At 38.2% G+C, this 23700-nt stretch overlaps 1 protein-coding gene across 2 annotated transcripts in view; it reads right to left on the minus strand.

Annotated features, from left to right (window-relative positions):
• LOC131073961 (nuclear cap-binding protein subunit 1) overlaps window positions 1-23700 on the minus strand; it is a 209680-nt gene that overhangs the window by 148801 nt on the left and 37179 nt on the right. For both annotated transcript variants that reach the window (XM_058010492.2, XM_058010493.2), the window contains exon 4: window positions 3336-3392. In XM_058010492.2, coding sequence (XP_057866475.2) covers window positions 3336-3392 — 57 coding nt within the window. The remainder of the gene's footprint in view (window positions 1-3335; window positions 3393-23700) is intronic.

Genomic DNA, 23700 nt, shown 5'->3' on the forward strand with positions numbered 1-23700 from the left:
GCTCATTCTGTTAATTAATTCAATTCTTTGAAATCCATTGCGTGTCTCGCATTGTTTTAGAGATAAAAAGTCAGGAAGTCATCAGAATATAAGAGAGGTGTTTGCTAGAATGAAAGTCAATGAAAAGCTTAGGAAAAGTATGGGAAAAAGTTATAAAAAAAGACCGTTGAAATTGTCTTTTTTTAAGAATAATCAACCATCATGATAATTGTAGTGTCACCCATGCCATATGGAATGTGAGTATGAACAAAAGAATGAGATGGTACAAGACATTATTTCTCAAAAAAAGATCTCAGCCTTATATTATTGAACGTCTGAGAATAGACAGCAGTTACAAGAGTTATTAAGACAACACCACAGAAAAATCACCTATTTCAGGTCTACAACACCAAAATCTCCAAATGCAATCCTAACAGCAACAAGGCATTCAGTTTAAACAATCCATAACTGATTCCCCCAAAACTAGCTTGCAAAACAGTCCAAATCACTCAACAAAGATGCCAAAATGTACTTCCCAAGGTCTGGAAGCAAAGGACAACAAGAAGATTGGTCGCTATAGTCAAACAAAGCATGAAACCAACTTCATAACCCTATCATGATTACTCCACAAGGGACACCCAATAGAAGAAACCCTTAAACAACTATCATAACCCAGTCTCCTTGCTTTGAAAAACTGTATGCTTAATCACCTATAAATTTAAACCCTTTCTAGCTTCAATTTCTAATGTCAAAAGAAGGTTCTGCAACTAGGGCATTGTCCTAAACCCTCTGTTGTATGGCCAGCATAAAAAAGCACCAAAAAACTCCCAAAAATCTTTGCTAGTCACCAAAAAGAAAACCCACGAATCTACAATCAAAATAACTTGTATATTTTCATTTTCTTCACACCCTGATTCCAGAAAAATTGTGAAAATCAATGTGGTCCTATGTGAAAACACCAAACTACCTAAGAATGATCTTTCACCAAATGAAACTAGAGTATTTGACAAGTGTTTTTGTCCTTAATAAATCTCAAAAAAAATCTTTGTTCATTCCAGTAGCATCGTGTTAAGTGTGCAAAATCTGAATCAAGAATGAGAGCCAAAACTCCAATTTACAAAATACTTAATTATACCCTCTAAAAGTTCTCAATATGTTTTAAAAAATAACTTAATTATACCCCCAACATCACCTATGCGTCAAATTTTGGGGGTCAAAACATAACACTTTAATATTTGAACACTAAAGTGAATAATTAAATGTCACTTTAATACTTTACTGCAAATATTAAAATAAAATCCATCACCTTATGAAAACTCACCAAGACATTGGAAATAGAAAGTCAATCATATCAAAACATAACTAACGCTCAAAGATGATGACTAGTGCTGACACAGGCACTTAATATAAATAGCAGTGTTCTTTGAGGACCGAGGAGAACAAACCCAAAAAAGCCCAAAAAGATCGGTATCAAATGAGCACTTACTATAATAGCAGTGTTCTCCAAGGACTGAGGAGAACATACCAAAAAACCCAAAAAGATTGGTGCCAGATGAAGACTTTCTATAAAAAAGCAATGTTTTCTGAGGACTGAGAAGAACAAACCTAGAAAAACCCAAAAAAAACCTAGAACACTACAAAGAGCATTGTTGCTGACACCCAAACTGCTGTCAAAAACCAAAAAATTGTAACCCAAGCTCTCCAAGAACATTGGCACACTTCCCGCACACCTAGAAACTTCAGGAAAATCCTGAAAACTAGCCAATGCTCACAGAACAAGATGGCAAAAAATTGGGGCCATTACATTTTCGTCCTAGGAATTTTGATCTACAAGAAGCTCTCAATATCACAATAGAGAAAAATAAACCAAGCATGTAGAAATGAGTTCCAAAATCTCCTTTTATAATAACCCATGGAAATTTCCCAAAAGTCTTTTTAAATTCGTGCTTTAAAATAATTCATTAAAGCTTATTAATAAAATGACCTTTTAATTTTTATTTATTTTTCAATTTCATCGCTTCATTGAATTAATTATAATTAAACTATCCGTAAAATGTTACTTTATTGGACAACTTCAAATAATTAATTTTATTTTTATCTTATATCCCAAAATTTGCCTATGAGAATTAAATACGCTAATCGGTCACCTCTGACTACTCCTTCATTGGAGAAGTCTCATATATGTTTACTTAATGTCTACTAATAAAGTGATGCCTAGGCCTATTATTCCTAATGAACTGGTATGAATAAGCCCTAGGAACATGTTTGACATTGTTCATTTTTGTCTCGGCTGTAGCTTTGCCACTTGATTCTCCTCACCAGGAACAACTATTTCCAAGTATACAGTGAATTTCTCATGTATGCACTTACTAAAATCATGCATTACTAAATTATCACCAAGTATTTTATATTTATGTATTCATTTTTGGAATTGTTCAGCCATATACTGCAGCAATTTCAGAGTCCCCAAAGCAAAACAACATCTGATTTTATAGTTGTATGTATTCAATTAATTTCAAGTTCTCCAGATTTAATATATATCATACTTCAACAAAGAGAGCATATACAATAAAATTATGTTAGGACCATTTTGCAAGTTTACAAAATGTAAGAAGAAAGTACAAAAGTGAACTTATAGCGGCATTTAGAGGGGAGAAAAAACTCTAATGTCAACGATGGGAACTTAATATGGAAAATATGAATTTAATTGTCAAGATTCAAAATGTTAGAGCAGCTAGTATAAAACAGAAACACTAATAACATGTTCTTTTGACATGCCCATTTGTTCAACCTAAGCACTTGCAAAATGTTTCAGGAGCCAACTTTTGAACTGATCAAAAATTCCATAACTTTTACACAATTAATTTTTTTGGCAATACAAACTCAAACTGAAGAGGTAATAATATGATCTATATTGTATTTAAAAGTCAGAAAGCCATTTGCCAGCTACCAAAATTTTGGTATGGATGGAAAAGAAAAATGATTCAAAGTTTGACATAAATACAAGATCAGTTCGGCTCACAAAAAATGAAAACAATTTCAGATAATATGAACCATAATTCATAAACAAGCATAAAAAAAATGTTCTTTATTTTGTTTATTGTCTTTATATACTTCAGACTTCCTTTGTTTTTCAAATAATTCACTAGCAAATATTTTGTTATTTTTTAAATTTTCAGACTTAGTATTAAACAAATATTAGAAAAAAAAATGTAGGTTGGCACAAAACCTCCGAATGAGGTTCGGCCAGACCTGTTACCTAAGATAATGATCATACATGCTTGCATTTTAAACAACAATTAAGGTTGCATTTCTTCCAAGGAAACACTTAGTAAACAAGTAAGAATCCATCTTACCAAAGTAGCATACAATGTACTCTTATGTGGAAGTTCTTCAGCGCATTGTATGACAAGCTGAAAATTGAATTCAACAATGAGATTAGTGATCAAAGCAAAAATACTGAAAATTTTCCACAAGCTGCAAGCGTAGTGTAATTGAATGAACATTGAATTACAACATCCTTAGAGATGCAAGAAATTTTACAATATTGATTCTCTCGTATGATTTTTCAGCAAATACACAATGCACATAGAATGTTTATGCTACATCGAATGCATGATATTTGAGTTAATGTTTTGCATTGCATGATAACTTGCCCAGAAAATCATAGCAAGAAAGAGCGATCCAATCATGATGCTAAAAATAAACAAACAAAGCATTATGTTAAAAACAAGCCAACCACCCATAACGCTTCATTTCATTTTCTGATCTTCAATTAAATTAGTTTTTCTATTCATGACATCTCATTCGACCGTTTCACTTTTTAAATAATAACTTGCCTAAGAGCATACACAATTCTACCTCGTACAGAAAACTTACCTCTATTAATTGTATAAAATATCTTCACAAATTTAGATGATCACATATTATTAAATTACCTAACTGGTATAGGCCTAGTAGCTCTTTGAAAATGGCAGCTACTATTTTACTTCTGCCCACTGTTGGTGTTTCCAACTGATGTCTCCATATTACCTCTATGAATAGCCAATTTCAATGTTCAAGGGTTTGGATCAGTGGCCAATTGACAGGATAATAACTAGGGATAATGAGCTAGCTATATCCTCTACACTTTAGGCTCTGTTAGAACTAGGTCGGTGGACCTTTTAGCAGTACATCGTAATCCTAATTCTTTTCTTCGGGTACTGCAACAGATATGCTCTCAATATTTAAGACAATCAAAGAAATATCAAAATTTGACTGGATATGGCTTTTATCCCTGATTTGTATACTCTAAATTAGATTGAGAAACAACCAATCCCAATACTGAAACTTAAATTTAAAAAAAAAGCCAGTTGTAGAAGATAATTTCTTTAGATTTTTTGGATGCCAAGGTTAACAATACAGAAGACATGACCAGTGCCTACCCATTGGGCTAGATGAGCCATTATTACAATATAAAATATGGAAACACTACAATATCCATAATCGGAAACATCCCTAGCATAGCATGAAAATGAATTAACAAGTTGTAACACAGTCCAATATGATCTCTGCAAAAGCCCTATGAATGATTGAAGCTTTTTAATCTCCTACTTTAGAAGAAGCCTAAAATCATACACAATCAACAACACAGTGCAGAGGTAAAATAAAAAATCCTCGATCATTGTTCAACAAGATTTTGTAGCATACACAGTGAGACAACTTGAAAATCATTGAAATCAATTCCAAGATGCTTATCAAATTGCATAGTATTTCGATTATCCATTGCAAAGAAACTGCAAATAGGACATGAAACTGAATCAGTACTATATTGTAAAACCACTGGACTTTCTATTTGCAAGTTCACTCTTAGTGAAAATGCTCTTCTAAAACTTTATCAGACTTGAATAATACCTAAAACCATCTATCTAGAGACTCGACATAAGGCCTTGATTATCCTTTTATAGAATAAGGATGCAACAAGCTTCAAGCCTTTTACAATCTCAAAAAGGCAATAGGTGACCACCTGACAGAAAAAGACAAACAACTTTTTGGATATCCTGACAAGGACAGACATTCTCCTTCTTTTCTCCGCAGGTGGTAGATGTTGCAAATGATCTAGAATACTCTTTTTCTCGCACAGGCTCTCTTATCAAGCTGGAGAATCAGATAACCCTGCAAACCTATTAAATGTACATGGATAGAGAGGAACTTACCACATCTTCAAAAAGATTTACGTTAAACAAAGAGATCTTTAGTTAAAATTCTCTCTTAGAAGGTCATAAATTAGGAAACTAACTAAAACAGATATCCTTCTACAACTATACATACTGAAGAAACAAGAAAAAGCAAGAAACCAAAAAGGGCGAGAAACAACGATTAGTTGCTTAATTCAAAAATTCAAACATTTAAAGACAGAGAGAAGAATAAAAAGAGACATATTAAGAGGCTCACAGTCCACTTTGCTTGAGTTGTTGGATCTTTCTGATATGTGATTGGTAGTCTTCATCATCAATTGAAGTTCTTGCCACTTCAACTTTAGTCATGCCATTGTCAAATTTTGGCAATGCATCGAAGGAGGCTCCCAGCTTTCTCAGTATCTGTGCATCGTCAACAAAGGTGTCAACCAACATCGTATCCAGAATGCTCTTGATCTCTGACTTCCATTCTGACTTTGGTCTTAAAACCTTCCTTCAAGATACCTTCTTTCTCTATCAAACAAGACCGACATGTGACAGGTTACCAGGCACTAGAAGCCAAATAACTGACTTCATCCTTCTGGTGTACATCCTGTGAGTGATGAAAATTTGTTCCATCACGCCCTATCCTGACCTCAATTCCATTATAACTCATGTAAATAAAGAGGGAGAGGCCTAACAAAAGCAATCTCCAATACAGTAATCATCTTTTGCTCAAGAATGACAGATAGCAAACAAGAAACCTCTGCCACCTCAGATGCTCTTGGTAAAACCCTAAGAGCTCCCTATGCTCATCCTAGGCTGCATCTACATGATCAAGTATTAAATCAAACTTAGACTCTAATAGAGCCTTTGTCATCTCAGTGACAGCTTTCTTCTCCATTCTTGCAGCATCAAATCTTAGTTGGTCCATTTCATTCCTCATCCTTCAAATGTCAAGTCTAGCTTGAGCTAGATCATTTCTCAATCCCATGCCTTCCTCAGAAGGATATTCTTGTAGAGCTGGAGATTTGTATGTGGGCCCTGAATACACTTGACCCTCAAGCTACTTCACTCTATCTCTTAGAATTTGAAGCTCTTCATCTGTCTTTAATGACACCTGTGGGCAAATCTGGCTATGTTTGCTAACATATCAGTAGCCTTTATGACAAGTATCTGCCACTCTTTTTATAAGCAAATTGCCATAAAGTCTATCCATTTCTTGGTTCATTGTTGGCCTCCATGTGACTGGATGTAAGCACCATATAACTAGCTGGTCCAAATGATCATCAAAGATTGTTCCAGAAAGCAACTTTTGTCTTTGCTCTAGATCCATACTTTCCAAATCTATATCATGCCTTCTCCGCAGACTATCAAATGCAATTGCAGAAAAGATGCCCCATCCCTCTAGAAGAAGTATACCACTTTTCTTCACCATCTTAGGGGTCATGACAACCAATTGTTCTTTTGCATTCTTTAGGAATTCTTCCTTTACTCTAAACCTCTCCCCTTCTTCCAAGCGGTCAAGCTAAATTCCCTTTCTTCTATGCATCTCATCCACCATGTTCCTTATCACAAAATGTTGGAACTCCTTTGTGTGGATGAATTCATCATCGCTCATAAACTCTTCATAGGCATTAAACCTTATGTCATCAATAAGGTCCCCTCCCAGATTGAAAGCATCAAGGGCCCACTCCTGAGAAGGGTCTTCAATTCTTACACCTAGTCTGGTGTAAAATCTATGCGAGGGTAGAGGTGCTTCACCTTGATAATCAAATCCCTCATAAGACTAAAAGCGTATGTCCCTTCCAGAAGACAAAGTGTGCAAGGGTGTTACAACTCTAGGACTTTCTGGGACAAGAAGAGGTTGTCCACTTGAGGAGGAGGATACAATCATTGGCTTCTTCATGGCAGCTTCAGTAAGTAATCTAGGTGGTGGAAGGAACTCTTGAGAAGAGGGTTGTGATGTCTCGACAATGGAGGGGACAGATGATGATTCCTCAAAACCAAGTGGAGGTGTTGGTGGAGGGGAAGCAGTCCAATGGGAGAACCAATAGATTGAGGTGCACCAAGCTCCTCCTCCTCAACTTGCTGCACTTAGGGCTCCACCACTCTAGGCCTTAGATGGGGCAATGGCATCTGATCCACATCAATGTAGGCACTGAAAACGTTCCTCATCTTTGCTTTAGGTATCAAGAGTTGGTCTGATGAAGGTGAATATGAGCTATCAGCTCTTCTCTTTTGGTTCTCTACATACTATATCCTATACCATCTCTCTTTTCGCTTCAGTACCTCATTATAATCCGAGGCATTCCTTATTAAGTCTTCTTCTTCATTCCACTCATGTTGATGGGTCTTTGCCTTTACAAGACCTTGCACAAACCATTCTGAATCATAGAATCTATATTTGGCCCAGGGTAGGTTACACCTATTCAGCATACTTTCCAAAATATCATAGACTTTCCTATTAGTAAAGTGGTACATTCCTACCTTTACCTGAGAAGGAAGGAGTGAACCCTTTTTGTGAGCTACCCCAATAAGGAACCTCTGCCTTAGCCAATTGATGCATAATCTCTAAGAAGGCAACCTTATCAGGTACTGTTATAGGGAAAAGCCTAGGGACCACAGGGCTACCAAAAATTCTAATAATAGTGTGGTCCTTAAAATAAAATCATGACCCCCAATTATGGTCAATCCCTAAATTAGGCAAAAGGTCCTTAGGCCTTAAGAATTCCTTTGCCTCCTTAAACCCCATTGTACCTCCCCTTTGAGAATACTCATTAGTTTTCTAACAAAATGGTTCTCAAATACAAGGTAATTGGACTGCCTTGAATGTACATCCCAAATATATGTCCACTCTTGGACAAGGAGGGGCTCACCCTTATCAACTGGTACAGCCTTCAAATAAGGTCTTTCTTCAAATCACAAAGAGCCTTATGAAGCCTCTCAGCCAATAAACTTGCATGATCAAAGGGCCTATTTGGGTCCCTGCTCTGAATATCCATACACAAGATGCGCATCCAATTAGGGATCATTCGTTGACCATCAACTCCACAGACCTGACACAGAGCATGATATGTGTTCTTGAAGTATCCAACAAACAAGTCAATATTGTAGAGTGTAAGGTCCCTTGGAGCCAGAGCCTTCTCATCTCTCTTCAAAGTTTCAAACGTGTTGGCCTAAAGGCCGAAATTCTGCTCCTATACAAGCTTTCATGTGTCTTGTAGTCCTTCTCCAACTCTTCCTCGTTTATAGGCCAATCAATGTTCACATTCAGCATAAAGACTTCTTCAATTACCTCCTTGGTTGACATCCTTGGCCACAATCTCCCTCACATATGGCCTATAATTGCGAGCAATTGCAATGACTAGGTTGACATTCACAAAGGCATTTGGAAGAAAAACCTTCCCAAGTTCAAGCTCCAAATGTTGCATACAGGTACCCGGTCCTTCTTCTTGTTGTAGCATCTCTTCCAGAGACTGAAACCCCAAGGTTCAATTATGGGATCTTTGCATGCAATTGTGTAATCAATTAAGAACTTGTTGATGTGTCTGAAATCTCATTGCTGCAAACTCCATATGGCCAACACAGAATAGAATAACCAGCTGAGTATCCTATCCTCTCTTGAGATAAGGAAGTCCCTAATGCTATTTTTTTATATTTGATCAAAGGGAACAACCTCAAGGTTTCTTTTGTCAGGTCTTGACTGCGGGATCTCTCAGTGGCTTCATGTGTTTTTGCTGGAAACACAAGGGGACTTATGATTTGCAACAAGCTAGTCTGCTCTGATTCTCGAATTACGAAATAAAATCAAAAGGGAAGGGTTCAGGAAGCCTAAGGACAAGGATGATAACAGCTGATGCAGTGGGTAGACAGATTTCGATAAACCAGTTCTTGTTTCGCCAGAGATACCCTCACAACTGGACAAAAATGGTGCAAGCTCCAAGGGATGAAGGATTTTCAGACCAAAGACACCCGTTTTAGGCACCCAATTCTGGAGCAGCCTAAGACGAACACCCGCAGTTGAACTAAGCACAGTTTGGGTTCAGACTAACCATGCACGGTGACCTACAATCAGCAAACCCCCAATGGTATGAACCAGAAATGCATCAAATACCCCTCCACACTTCACCATTAAAATCCCTGCACTCTAAAATTAACCAGCTGAAAGAAACCATGCAAACGGATCAAAACAAAGACAACAAACACCATATTTCAATGTTCATATATTTGCTTCAGCGGCCATTACAACAATTTCTGCATCATCTCTATGCTATGCCTAAAATCTAACCTATTCTAACTCTAAAATCTAATTATCTAACTGAAATCTCTAACCCTCTAACAATCTCCAATTATCTAACCCTTTACAAAAGAAAGGCCTCTGCCTTTTATAGATATTACAATTTTGAATCGAAGGCTAGGATGGACTGCATCCAAGGGTCCTGATCTGCCTTCCAGAAGCTGGCAGCTTTAACCCATGCCTAATCAATTCTCAGTTATCCAACCAACCACAATTTCAACCACCTGCCACTATTTGGCTTTAATTCAGGTCTATCCAATATTCTTGGTGGTTGGGAATAGTTATCCACAAAAATATCTTGCGCGGGACCCATAGGCAGTTTACAATAAAGCAGTTTTAGTTTTAAAACTAAATTTCTGGACTTAAATCCAACTATGCACTTTTTCTCGGGAAGGCATAAACTTTGCAGAATTGAGAGTGTTCTTTGGTCTTTGGTCCCAGTGGTGGACTTCAGCTTTGTGGTCTGGTGGCACGCTTCCCAATGCTCGGTTGTTCTCGCGCTCTTGCATCTTTTCTTTTTCAGTCTTCAGCGCTTGGCCTTGAATTGCGATCCTTCCTTGATTTGCGTTTGAGGCCTTCTCCTGGTTCTCCAATGAAGTCTTGCGATCAATCAACCAATTTCATTTCATTAAATCAATTTGAAAAATTAATTAATTAATTTAACAAATATTAAATCTAATTACGACGTCTGGCTTGAGAAGCTCTTTGTGAGATGTATCTCGAAAATGCTTCTCCTTTCTCTTCGAATGTGAAATCTGATCCTTGGTCTTGATAGTGTTTGGGCGATTTACTTCTACGTGATTTTACCTTTGGAGTCTTGGGCGTTTTGAATGGGTTTATGGCGCTTTGAAAACTTCTTATAGCGCGATTCTGGAGGTTTGAAGAGCCTCTGCAAATTTTTAAAAAATCCTAACACATGCTTTTCTAGTTTTTGGAGCCTAGGAAGGGTTTATCAACTTCGAATTCCCTATATTGCTTCTTTGCGTTGCAGTTTTTTGAAGTTTATGGAGAATTTCGGAGCATTGGCGCTATTCTACAAATTTCAAACTGCGTTTTCTAAAACCCTAGGGACGAACTTTGGATGCCTTGGCATATTTTTGCGATTTTGAAAGAACTTCGGAGCATTCAAGCCCTTTTGCAAATTTATAACAAACTTCGGACCACTAGGCATGTTTGGAACTTCGCAATTTTTAACCCTCTGGCGAATTTCGGAGCGCTTGGGGTTTTTGCGAACTGGAGATATTTTCGGAGCATGGGGAGTTTATTCCAACTGAAGGGTAATTTTCGGACCTTTGAACACTTCTGCAAATTCGGAGTTCCAAGGCGTTTTTGAAAATCGAAAAAAACTTCGAACCACTATGGCTATTCTTGCAAATTTGACGAATTTCGGACCTTTAGCGTTTTTTGGCAAGCTGGGAGTATTTTCGGAGCTAAACGCATTTTGGCAAATTCGGAGCTCTTGAACCTTTTTGCAATTTCGCCAAAATTTCAAATTTCGGAGCTAGGGTCCGAAATTGAGGTTTTAAGTGAATTTCGGACCTGGAGGAGCTTTTTGCAATATTTCACTTTTTTAACTTTTTGCCCCAGGGTCCGAAATTGGGCAACTTAAGTGAAATTCGGACCTAAAGCACCTTTTGGCAACTTAAGTGAATTTTCGGACCTTAAGGCACTTTTGGCAACTTTTTCACTTTTTCACATTTTAGCCCCAGGGTCCGAAATTGGAGGACTTTAAGTGATTTTCGGACCTTTGGGGGCTTTTTGCAACTTTTAAACATTTTGCAGTTTTTGCCTCTAGGTCCGAAATTGGGCATTTTAGCGATTTTAAACGTTTTCCTCACGAAGTGTGAGCTTGGGCACTTGGGCGAGTTTGTCAAGATCTCGTCGAAGGATCATTTTATGGAATATAACATTTAAGTATAAGAAAGTCACTTATACTTTAAGTTATATTCCATATATACTTTCAGGATGTTTGAGAGTGGTTTTGGACCTCCAGGAGTTATATTGCAAATTATAGTTTTTGGAGGATTCCTCAATTTTTCAGAGTTAGTCAAATTTCAGGATCAGGACATTCCAGACTTAGCCAAATTTCAGGGTCAGGAAATTCCAGAGCATTTGAAGATCAAGATGACATTCCAGACTCCATCAGCCAAATTTCAGGGCATTTGAAGATCAAGATGACATTCCAGACTCCATCACTCACCAACTTGACCCTTCATATCCCCTTCCTCTTCCGCAAAGACAGAAAGGCACAAACCGGGGGGTCCTTGTCCAAGACGGGATGGGTGTGCGATTCGCACAACAGAACTCATCTAGTCTAGCAACAAGTTTGGCCCTCTTTTGAGTATCAATTGAGCTCGGAAGTTGTGCAATAATCTCTTCTGAGAACTTTCTCTTGCCTTCGCTAGAGGATTTGGCTATCTTTTGTGATTAGGGTTTTAGACAAACAGAGAGAGATGACCACGAGGGTTTCAAATTTTAAACTTTGCAGAAGACAACCGCTTAGAATCCCTTGACTATACAACAATTCGAGGAGGTGAAGCTCAAAATAAAACACAGAGACCATAGAATGAAAGCAAGTATAATTTTCATTGTGCAAACCTAGGGTAAAACCCTAACACTTGAAAATTCAGATTATAGAAGATATACAAAGTATGAGAAAATAATACAAGAGCGTAGTAAAATCAAAGTGAAGCAAATTGGATCAGAATCCTGGCTTTAACTGTGAATTGAGATCATTTACTGCAAGCACGTATGTATTAGGTTGGCACGAAGTAGCCATTATTTTTCATATTTGAACGTTGCAATATCATCAGCTATTTCCCTCTCTCAAGCGGCAACAAATAGGAAAAGGACATGTCATTTGCCTTTTTCATTTACAAAAATAGTCACCACTTAAGAAGCCTTCAGAGTTGCGGACTTAGCTCTGTCGAGCAACTTCCCTTAGTTGCGCAACTATACGCTCGACCTCAGTCGTCGATCTCACCAGATGCAAATGCACTTTATCGTGGTGCCACCATGGACATGTAGGGCCGACTAATTTGTCGTGTCATAAAGTAGATACGTGGTCTAAACTGATTGGTCCACATGCAATGACTCATCTTTGGTGGGGCCATCACACCACGCACACAGAGCGAGGTTGCGGAGTTAGCCTAGGCGTGCACTTTGGTCTAATTGTGCAAGCGCACGTGATCCAAGTCGTTGATCTTGAAGAACTTACACAGCAAACACCACAAGGCAAAGACCACGACAATGGGACAGCTAACGCGTGGAGTCAATCAACACGACACTTAAAAGGCTCAAATTGTAACTTAAGTGACCCAGAACTGGCGATAGCAAGTCAACATAGAAATATAACAGAACAAAGGAGAAGACTTAGCCACTTGCGTTAGGGTTTAGGGTTTAGGGTTTAAGGTATTAGGGGTGAACCATGATTTTTTAGGCCTTAAACTCAAACCTAGTATCAAAGCGAAAAATTTACATCCCAACACCCACATCACCTGTACAAGTGACGAAAGATACAATCCAACTTGCAATTTCATGATTTGCTAGTGATACACAATGTGCAACCTTTGTTGAACCTAAAAGTAACATTTTGCATGCTTGGCCAAAACACATGATATCTTTGCAACTCAGTCACTGTGTTCCCTATGCCACAATGACGTAAACCTTTTTGAAGTACACAATTATCTAAACAGAGTTATTCTACCTGTACCTTTTGTAACACTAAGCTTACCCCTAGCAGAGAGCTAGCTTTGATATAAAAAACAGTTTCACTTTCTTGTGCTATAGCATAAACATTCTAGCAAAGATTGAATTTATCTATTAAGTCATCATCATCTTCATACTTTTCTTGCTACAGCTCATGAGCAAATAGCTCTAATCGTATTTCAAAAAAACTTGGACTCCAAAAAAACTTAACAAAATTTCTAACCATTAAAATGCAGATAAATTCAATACAGAAGTCTCTTGTTGAGGATCGTGGCCTCCTTTGATTTACAAAGGTTCTCAGTTCTGGTATAGCTCCTGGTCTAGAAGCGGAATATAATTCCTTGCACCCACAGGGTGACCTGTGTGGTATTGGTTATATGGAAGAAGGCAGTTTTGTGTAGGTGGTGACTCTATTCTTTTGTCACCATAGTGGTGGAAGCTTGCATTTGCAGGTGCGATCTATTCCTATAAGCAGCAGGAGTCCTTGCTGGGTTTCGATGCCCAAAGATGCTGGGAGAAAAGGGTTTCATTAGTGCGATATTAATACCTCCTGTACTAATCACGGTTCTCTTGATTTTGGTGTGGATACGGATTACTGCAAATGTTCATTACTAGCTCAGAAAACTCTTTCTTGTTGATCTGAGCAAGCCTTTTGCACAATTTATCATTCTCCAGTGCTGGACGGAATTGTAGCTGCAGTTCATTACCTTGGAAGTTGTATATGCTCACTCCAGATGTTGTGTCTATTCTTGGAATTGATTAATTCTGGCACTTGGTAAACTTTCTTTGCTGCTGAAGCATTGAATTGGAGTTCTGTTATAAGGTGAATGCTTAGCGCTTCCCAAAGCAATCATTCTACTCTATTCCTATCTTGTATTGAGTTCACTGCATATTCTACCAATGCAGTAAAAGGTCAGTTTCTAAAGAGTGGCTGTGTTATTTGTTGCCTTTATTATCGATCCATTTAAGTATCAAATTGCTGCTCTGTTTTTTACTTCATGCTTTTCCCATCAAAACAAAGTCATGGTTATAACTCAGAAAGACCACACAAATTAAACCTGCAACAAAAGATAAACAGAAGAACTGAACCAGACAAAAATCAGAACTGAGTGTTTCCATCTGGGAAATCTAAGGAAAACATTCTAAAGGGTCTTCACATTCTAAGTGGATCACAAATGATAAGATGAACCCTCTTTTCAATGTTGGGGATTTTGATATTCTTAAGGAGGCTAACATTGATAGAGGTATGGTTGAATGATTCAGGAGAGGCCCTCACCATGGAGCTTCATCGTTAGGGCCTGCAGCCCTCTAGTCTGAGTCATTGGCTATGTCCATTTTCTTGATACTTAATTTGTAGGTTGACTTTGTACACAAAGTGGATTGTAATTGATTATTTTTTAAACTATTAATATGTAGTTATCATTTATGCACCATGCAATATGCATTGTGCAAATCAATGAAATTAGCAATATAAGCATAAGTATAAAAAAATCTATATTCCTAAACTCATGGCATAGACTCTCATTTTTATTTGCTCTCCATCTCTATGCAATTGAAATGTCTTTATATCAAAAACAAAACAAAAAATGAAAAAAATCTTTTTTCTACATTTTTTGAAAAATCCATTTTTTTCTCGATTAAATCATGCTGTTTTAAAATATATATATCTTTTGATTTGCTGATTTATTCGCAAGGAACATTTGTCCTGCTATGGGTACAATTACAACAATTGACATCAATTGATAATTAATCACAGTTTACAAACTATTAGCTCACTCGTGCTGAAAATAGAGTGCTTGGCATCTGGCCTCACACATTGGAAAGAAGTATGTAAATCAAATTTTGGTAGATGTGTCAGAGCTAGTTCATATGTAGAACTCCCTTGCTTTCATTTGGAGATGTATTCTTTAAGTTTAATTCATTTTTTTTAATTTTGTCCCATTCTCACTTGCAAGGTATTCAGTGTTTTGATAGAACACATATTATTATAATAACCATTCATATTATATACGTGCCAAAAATAGCACAAGGCTTAGTAAACATGCATGCTCATATTTAGGGATAACCATGTATAGATAGTATTTAGGGATTTGATGTATTTTAGGAAACATGTAATTTAGTTCACTATGACCATATGTGCTAAATTTGCAATTATGCATGATTCTATTAATTGTTCGAGTGGTTCTAAGAAACAAGACCTATACATACTATGATAAGTAATCATTCAAGAGACAATGCTATCGATACGATTACAACTATCATAAGCAGTTACTATAAAGTTGTTCATGCTTGTGGATAAATAGCTTAGAGATTGTGGTGCATAGGTTACAACAAAGGATGAAGAAATCAATGTGCTTTGAGTGAAATAAGAAGTGTAAGTATTTCATCGTTGGTTATCCAAATAGATAGAGAATGGCTAACATCATTCATGAAATATTGCTGTTTCAGGTCCCCACCAATGGGGCCATCTAACAATTAAACTCAATTCCACATTCATCTACTATATAGTCTTTGATAGACTCATATTTTCCTCACTTAATAATTGTTATCTCTATAACTATTTGGCACTCGAATAGCACCTTTTGAATTCTTTTGTCAATGTTCTCTTCTTTCTAGCACATGTTTTTGTCATCTCCATTCAACAGGTGAAAATAGTATTGCAAAGCTCCAGAAAAGTATTATAGTCAAGCTTTAAAGCATTATTGTTTTTGTTACATCCCACTTTTCCTAATTTTGGAATTGCGAATATTATTATGTCATTATGATTGCAAAAACAGGTTAATATCTATTTTCTCATGTGGGTGAAAAATACTTAATGAATGGGAAATTATTGATTAAATAGGTTTGTTAATTGATGTTTCTTAGATAAAGTCATTATGAATAAGAATTGACTAACCGATTTCCTTTCATGCGAACAAGTGGATGCAAGATGCGCACTACCCTCGGAAGGGAGGGAGAGTATCATCAAGGAGAGGATTGTAGATACTAGAAATGAGCATTGCCAGTGAGTCCTAAGACCGAATAATCGGACATACATCTTAAGCATCTTGGCCATGGTATAATAAGGTCCATATCACCCTATTGATGTGGACCTTGTGTCACTTTGTCACCCTTGTACCACCAGGTTGTCAATTATCCTAGGTCTAAGCCTATTCTTTGTTGTGTTTATTATGTATCGATGTTTCTCTCTCTCTTGATAATGGTTTAGAGAGGATATATATTCATGTGTTTCATTTATGCTCATGTGTGAGGAAGTATCATATATATCATTATATTTTACTTGGCAACTTTGTAGGCCTTGTAGCTTATGAATATATTAATACCCACAAACATATGTTGGAAACCGTATGTGTATGGATATTAATGTAACCATTCTCGGTTTATGTTATAGATTAATAGCATTGCAATATGTATTGTGCTTCTGGTTTAAAGACCACCAACGGTGGACGTGGTGGCCAAAAACTCGGTGGCCGAGCTTCTTGTATCTGTTATTCGTTTGGGGTAAAGAGGTCGGTGCTTGTAGTGTTTGAGCAGAAAATTCATTGTTATTTATTTGGCTTTGGAAGAAGCTATGGTGGTTTCTGTTCTGATCGGGGGGCATTGTAATGTTATTTTGTGTTTAACTCTGAGCTTGAGCTCAGTGATACACTGATACTACTCTTTCGAGAGACCTTTATTGAGGTTGTGTTACCTTGGGAGATACTATTGAATCTTGCTTGAGAAGAGTTAGCTATCGTGGTTGTTATGTTATCATTTTGTTTGGTCGGGTCTAAGAATGCTACGGATTTAATTCTACGTGGAGTTTGTTGTTTGGGGAAGAATCCAAGAAGGTGGTCCCAAGTTGCGGAAGCCTTGAAGCGGATTCCTCTTCTGTCATTTGTCCAGGAAAGAGTTGTTACTCTGCTCTGTTTTATTGTAGTTTTGTAAAATGCTTTTATCATTGATGTTGTTTGAATTTGAAAGTTATCTTTCTGGATATGCATAGTTGATGTTACTCTGCTATCAGTATATTGTTTGAATATGAATTGTTTAACCATTGAATGGTGGAAGCACCAACTCCCAAATCTGAATTTTGTGAGCACCAACTCCCACTTCAAAGTTCGTGAGCACCAACCCACTTCACATAAATCTGATTTTCCACCTTGACAATGTTGCTATAACAATGAATGATGGATTACTATGAATTTCTTGCACAAGTCTGCTATATTGTCTTCTCCTGACCTTCTATGAGCTCTTCCCAAATCTGGGATACTCTCTTCATAAATCTGTTATAAATTCTTCTTCAAAATCTGCTAAGTACTCCTCCACAAATCTGCTATAAAACTGTTTTATCCTTTTCATCAAATCTGCTATAAATCTGCAACAATACCATCTATAATGTTGATCACAATTTTATCTCAACGAGATCACAGTCTTCCTCTTTAATATCTTCACATTAATTCCTTCTATAAATCTGCCACAATTTCTGAATTATGATCTGCAACATTCCGATTGAATCTTTACTCACCAAATCTGTAGATGAACTTCTCTTGAAACTTACAACTATATCCTCTTATACATCTTCTCTTGGTATATTTAATGGCCTTTGCACATATCATCCTTTACGGATAACTACTTCTTCACTTACGGTGTATGTGAAACATATTTTCCAGTTTTTAATCTGCACACCCACTCACTCACAAATTATTTTCACACTTATTTATATCTTTCTCATACCCATTCAAAAGAGATGTGAGCTCTTTCCAAAGAGTCACCTCTTAAAAACAAATTAAACTTTATTTACTAATCTTCTAAACAAGTCATTGCTTTTAGCCTTTCACTATTCTTAATCTGTCCTCACTTTTCATAGAGCTTAATTGCTCCAAAAGTTATCCTATTTCAAGTCGTACCTTTTAGGAAACACGTCTTCGCTGCCCTTGATTAGAATCACACCATTATGATATCGCATGACCTTTGTCATTAACAAAAATAACTAACTGCTGCATATACTATGACTTGTTGATGTTTATCTAATTACTGATTTCATCATTACGGTTGCTTCATACTTCTTTTCTGTAAAGTTCCTTCAGATCGTAGTTTAATTTTTATTTTATTTTTTTTACTAATTTATCCATCGTTCAACACTTTGAAAGATTTTGAAGTTGACTTCGTCTTCTTGTCAATCCTCTGAAAACATGAATCGCTGTATGTTCCTTAGTTATTGTTTGTTCTAAACAGCAAGTAACTTAATATAGTTGCTGCACAATATATACTTTGAAATCACCATCTTAGAGATGAATTCATTATTGTTTTTCAAACAAACCGCTGTATTGAAATTGCTGCTAAATGTGTTTGTTTGATTGTAACCATATTTGGAATACACATCGCTGCATCTGTAGGATTCAGTAATCGCTGTCCATATACTTCTAAACCATTTATTATATCCTCCCATTATCATATGCTATCATTATTATCAACCACTTTAGACACTGTATTAGACTGCTGACCAAGTCGAACTCCAACGCTGCTATGACACAAGAAATGCCACACTTCCTCCTTAGACACCAGCCACAGTATTTCTAGGAGACTCCACGTAATGCTCCTTATGCTGCTGTAACCTGCTATTTATCATGGTGACCTTTATTAAAAGACATTGCTGTAGCAACATAGGAAAGAATTCCACACATTGTCTTCACTGTTTACTTTTTCTCTTATAGTCGCTGCTTCATCGCTAAATTTGATCCTGTTCTATATTAACTATAATATTACCACATTATGAATCATCCTTCACTATATCAATCTTTGTTTGCTGTTATCAAGACAAAACTTTTCGAGTAATAGATCCACTGAATATGATGTTCATGCCTGGAATACAAAATCTTACGTTTGAGGAGTCGAAACCAGTGAACCACGGGGACGCGTCCCCCCCATTTTTGGGCGCGTCCCCCCGTCAGAGACGTCTCGGGGACGCGGGGACGGGGACGCGACGTCCCCCGCCGTCCCGCCACCGCCACCCAAACTCCGCCGGGACGGGGAGACGTCCCCGACGCGGAGACGTCTGGGCGTCTCCTGGGGGACGTCTGGGCGTCTCCGTGGGAGACGCCTGGGCGTCCCCCCGTCCCTCGAGAGACGCCTAGGCGTCTCTCGAGGGACGGGGGGACGCCCAGGCGTCTCCCGCGTTCGCACAGGATAAAAAGCGCAGTTTTCATTTTTTTTTTTAATTTTTATGACATGTGCTTTTTGGGGGGGGTTAAGGGGTAACCCTAATTGGACGTGGGCCCCACCCCACCCCCCAAAACAACACAAAAACATGTTTAGTTTGGATTTCACTCTCATTATGCAAAACTGATTTTTTTTCCAGCAGCTTGAAGAGGAGGAACAGCTTGAAGAAGATTGATTGAAGGGGTGAGAAAAGTGACTACGAGTGTGATAGGAGCTAGAAGAAGCAAGAAGAAGAGGAAGAAGAAGATTCTTCTACATTTTGGAGAGATTTTTCAAGCACAAGGTAGGGTTTTTCAACTTCTTCTTGTTTTTTTTTTGTTTTACTTTCTGATTTTCATTGTTCTATGTCATTTTTGGTTTTTTTAATTTTTTTTCCCTATTCATCTTAAGACTCAAAATGAGGTTTGATGTTGAATCTTGAGGGCAAAATGATTCATCATTTTGCCCTCAAGATTCAACATCAAATCTCATTTTGAGATGAATAGGAAAAAAAATTTAAAAATTTAAAAATATATTGTTAAACAAGGCTGATTTTATTTTTATTTTTATTTTTATTTTGTGAAATGCAGTGTCAATTTGAAAATTTCACAATGAGCTCCCAAGGCACGAGTCAAGATAACATGGAAATCCATTCTCATAGTGAGAATGATTCAGAATATGAACCTGAAAATGAGGGGGGTGACCATGGGGCTGATCCTGGAGCCCAATCTAGTTCTATGGCAAGTGCAGCAGCTAGTACAGGTTGCCCTTCAGAGTTGTTGGCACCATATGCTAGGGGTCATTTTGATCCTAAGTCTCCTCTAAAACAGTTTGCTTCACAAATATCAGTACAAGGCACTGCATCACATTCAAGTGGGGGAACAAGGAAGTGGAAGTGCAATATTTGTGACAGAGAATGGTTCGGTAGCATTAGCAGGGTGAATGCACACTTTCTATTTTGGAGAGGAAAAGGCGTGAAACATTGTAAGTTTTTGGAGGAACCCAAAAATATACAGTACAGAATTGAGTTTAACAGGCTTTGGGGGGTTCCAGATGACACAAATATTTCAATGCCTACTACTTTGTCTGCTAGGGCATCACTTCACGACAGCCGGAATGTGCCAGTGCCACATACTTATCATGCTTCGCAGGCGGGAGGAATGATGTTTGGATCTCCATCTACTTCCACTTCTACTGTTGCCAGGACTGGGAAACGTAAGTTGCATACACCACAGAGCAACCCCATTGCTGATATGTATAATGTGCAGCTGAGAGATGAGATAGATGAATCCATTGGCAATTTCTTCTTTGCCAATGGCATTCCATTTCATGTTTCACGGTCTCCTTATTATAGGAAGATGATAGATATGGTGGCCAAGGGAGGACCATCTTATGTGCCACCAGGGGAGACGAAAATGAGGACCTCGATCTTGGATAAAAGCTATTCCAAGATCAATATTTTGATGGAGAAGATGAAGGCATGTTGGGTGGCATTGGGGTGCAGCATAGTTATGGATGGGTGGACGAACATTAGCCATCGTCCACTCATCAACATCATGGTCACATGTGCAGAGGGCCCATACTTCCTTAGAGCAGTTGATTGTACAGGGCATCGTAAAGATGCTGATTTCCAGTTTCAGGTCCTCAGGGAGGCTATTGAGGAGGTTGGGCCACAAAATGTGGTCCAAGTAGTGACAGATGCAGCATATGTGTGTAGAGCAGCAGGGAGACTCGTTGAGGCAGCCTATAGACACATTTGGTGGACCCCATGTTGTGTGCATGCCATGAACAATGCACTCAAGGACATGGGGAAGATTGACTGGATTAGAGGAGTGGTCACCGATGCGAGAGATGTGCAGATGTTTATCTGCAACCACCACATTTCACATGCACTATTCAGGACCTTCGCGAAGAAGGAGTTCTTGAAACCAGTTGAGACTAGATATGCATCCTATTTCATTCTCTTGGAGAGAATGATTGAGTTGCAAGAGGCATTGCAACTCATGGTTATGACTAATGAGTGGAATAGGTGGGCTGAGGCCAAGACAGAGCAGGGGAGAAGGGTGAAGGAGATAGTGAAGAGTGATGTGTTTTGGACTGATACGAAATACATTGTCTCCATCATTTCTCCAGTATTCCAGGTGATCAGATATGGGGATGGGGATGCACCTAACCTTGGAGAGGTGTATGAGTGCATTGACTCTATGCTTGGCCAGATGAGGGCTGCTGTGCGAGTGAAGGACCCCTCTCTAGCATTCTACAATGAGCAAATCCGGCCTATCATTCAGAGTAGATGGGACAAGTTGAACACTCCTTTGCATATGGCTGCCTTTGCCTTGAATCCTAAGTGGTACAAGGCTAGACCGGGTAGAACGACACCGATTGAGGATGATGAGGTGAAGGCAGGTTTCTTTAGGTGCATAGAGAAGATGTTTGATTCCAGAGATGCCGGCACAATACGCACTGAGTGGGGAAGATTTGCCACTCTTAGAGGTTATTCAGATGCAGCAAAGATGGATATAGACATTATGGCACAGGAGGACCCACTTTTGTGGTGGAAATGTCATGGCCCGAAATCTTTGACCACCACTCTAGCCATCCGTCTGCTATCCCAGGTTTCCAGTTCTTCAGCTGCTGAGAGGAACTGGTCTACATATAGCTTCATCCACTCTCTTAAGAGGAACAGACTTACCTCTAAGAGAGCAGAGAAGCTTGTGGCTGTACATAGTGCTTTGCGTCTCATTGACCGCAAGACACTTATGTACAAGGAGAGTCCAGCGGCACGATGGGATGTAGAGCCAGAGGAGCCTTCACAGATTGATGAGGATGATCCTACCACTTCAGATGCAGGGCTAGTTGGTGTGAGCTTGAGGGACCTTGATCCTCAGGAGTCCAGCAGTTCCAGTGAGGAGGAGTTTGCAGATGATTAGAGGCCTCCATTAGCTATAGTTTGAGTTTTCACTTTTCAGTTTTGTCATTTTGTATTTGACTCGTCTCTTTTGTAATGCTATTGCTACACGTATTTGTATTTGGCTACTCATTGTAATGATGAATCATGTAATCATCTTTATTATTATAGACTTTGCAATGGCATCAGATATTCATATTTTTCGTTTTCCTTTTTCGATATTCATATGATAGAAATGAGAAATCTCCAATTTGACAATTTCATTTGTCAAATTTTATTTACTTTTAGTTTTAGCAATTAGCAATTAGTTACGTATCACTAATCTAAGTAATCTTGGTATTTCCTATAGTTTCATTTGAAATCTAATTCTTATACTGTTATACTGTTATACATCTTTTCAAAACTAGTTTTTCAAGTACTATATGTATATATATGAGCACCACCACCCCGCCACCCCCCCGCCGCCGTCCCCCCGCCGTCCCCCCGCCGTCCCCAAATTTAGGCCCTTGGTCCCCCCGTCCCCGAGACGCGTCCCCCTCGTCCCCCCGTCCCCCCGTCCCGAACGCCCGTGGAACACTGGTCGAAACTAAGTAAGACATGGGTGCTGAAGTCTTTCTGAAATATATCAATTCAACTTTAATTTGTTTTCATCTCATTTCCATGGAGATATCGACCTATGAGGAAATCCATCTTAGCTTTGATCAAGATTCAGTCCACCATAGTATGATGGAATTTTCTTTCCTATTGTTTATACTTAATAAGCTTAACCATTCTGAATGCCATCTTCAGTATGGATCACTGTCTTTCTTTGTTCAAATTGTTCTATCTCTTTCCTTTCAATACAAGATTGCAGATATCGAAACTTCTCTTTTTTGGGAAACAATTATATATTGGGTGTCTTTGAATATTCTTTTTGTGGCTCAAGACTATTAATTGAACCTTGATAAATTCACTACCATATACATATGCTTATCAATAAGAGGCCCCACACAGCACAATACATTCTATTTTATTCTCTTACTCCTGTGACCAAAAAGGAAGTCTTCACACTAAGCTCGCTTCATTAACCATTAATACATGTGCCTATTGAGCCGCCATACATTAATATACACATTGTTATCTTCTTAATAATTCCAAATACCTTTATGAGGTACCTCCCTCATCTGTATTCTTGCTCATCATAATAGCATATGACACATCTTAATATGGATATGTAAGATCATATAGTAATACCATAGTTTTAAAACTCGGCGACTCGCCTCGGACTCGCGAGTCCTTTGGCGCCGCGAGTCGACTCGCCTAGGACTCGCGAGGCCAGTCCAGGCGAGTCCCTGCGAAAAACTCGCGAGTCTTTCGCTCGGACTCGCGAGTCTTTCACAGGGACTCGCGGGCCCAGAAAAACGCGCCCGTAAAGGGTTAAAACCAAGTTTTTTTTTAATTTTTAACTTCATTTTGGTTTTTTTTTTGCT

This window comes from Cryptomeria japonica, chromosome 9 (genome assembly GCF_030272615.1).
Source record: "Cryptomeria japonica chromosome 9, Sugi_1.0, whole genome shotgun sequence".
NCBI classification, from domain to species: Eukaryota; Viridiplantae; Streptophyta; class Pinopsida; order Cupressales; family Cupressaceae; genus Cryptomeria; species Cryptomeria japonica.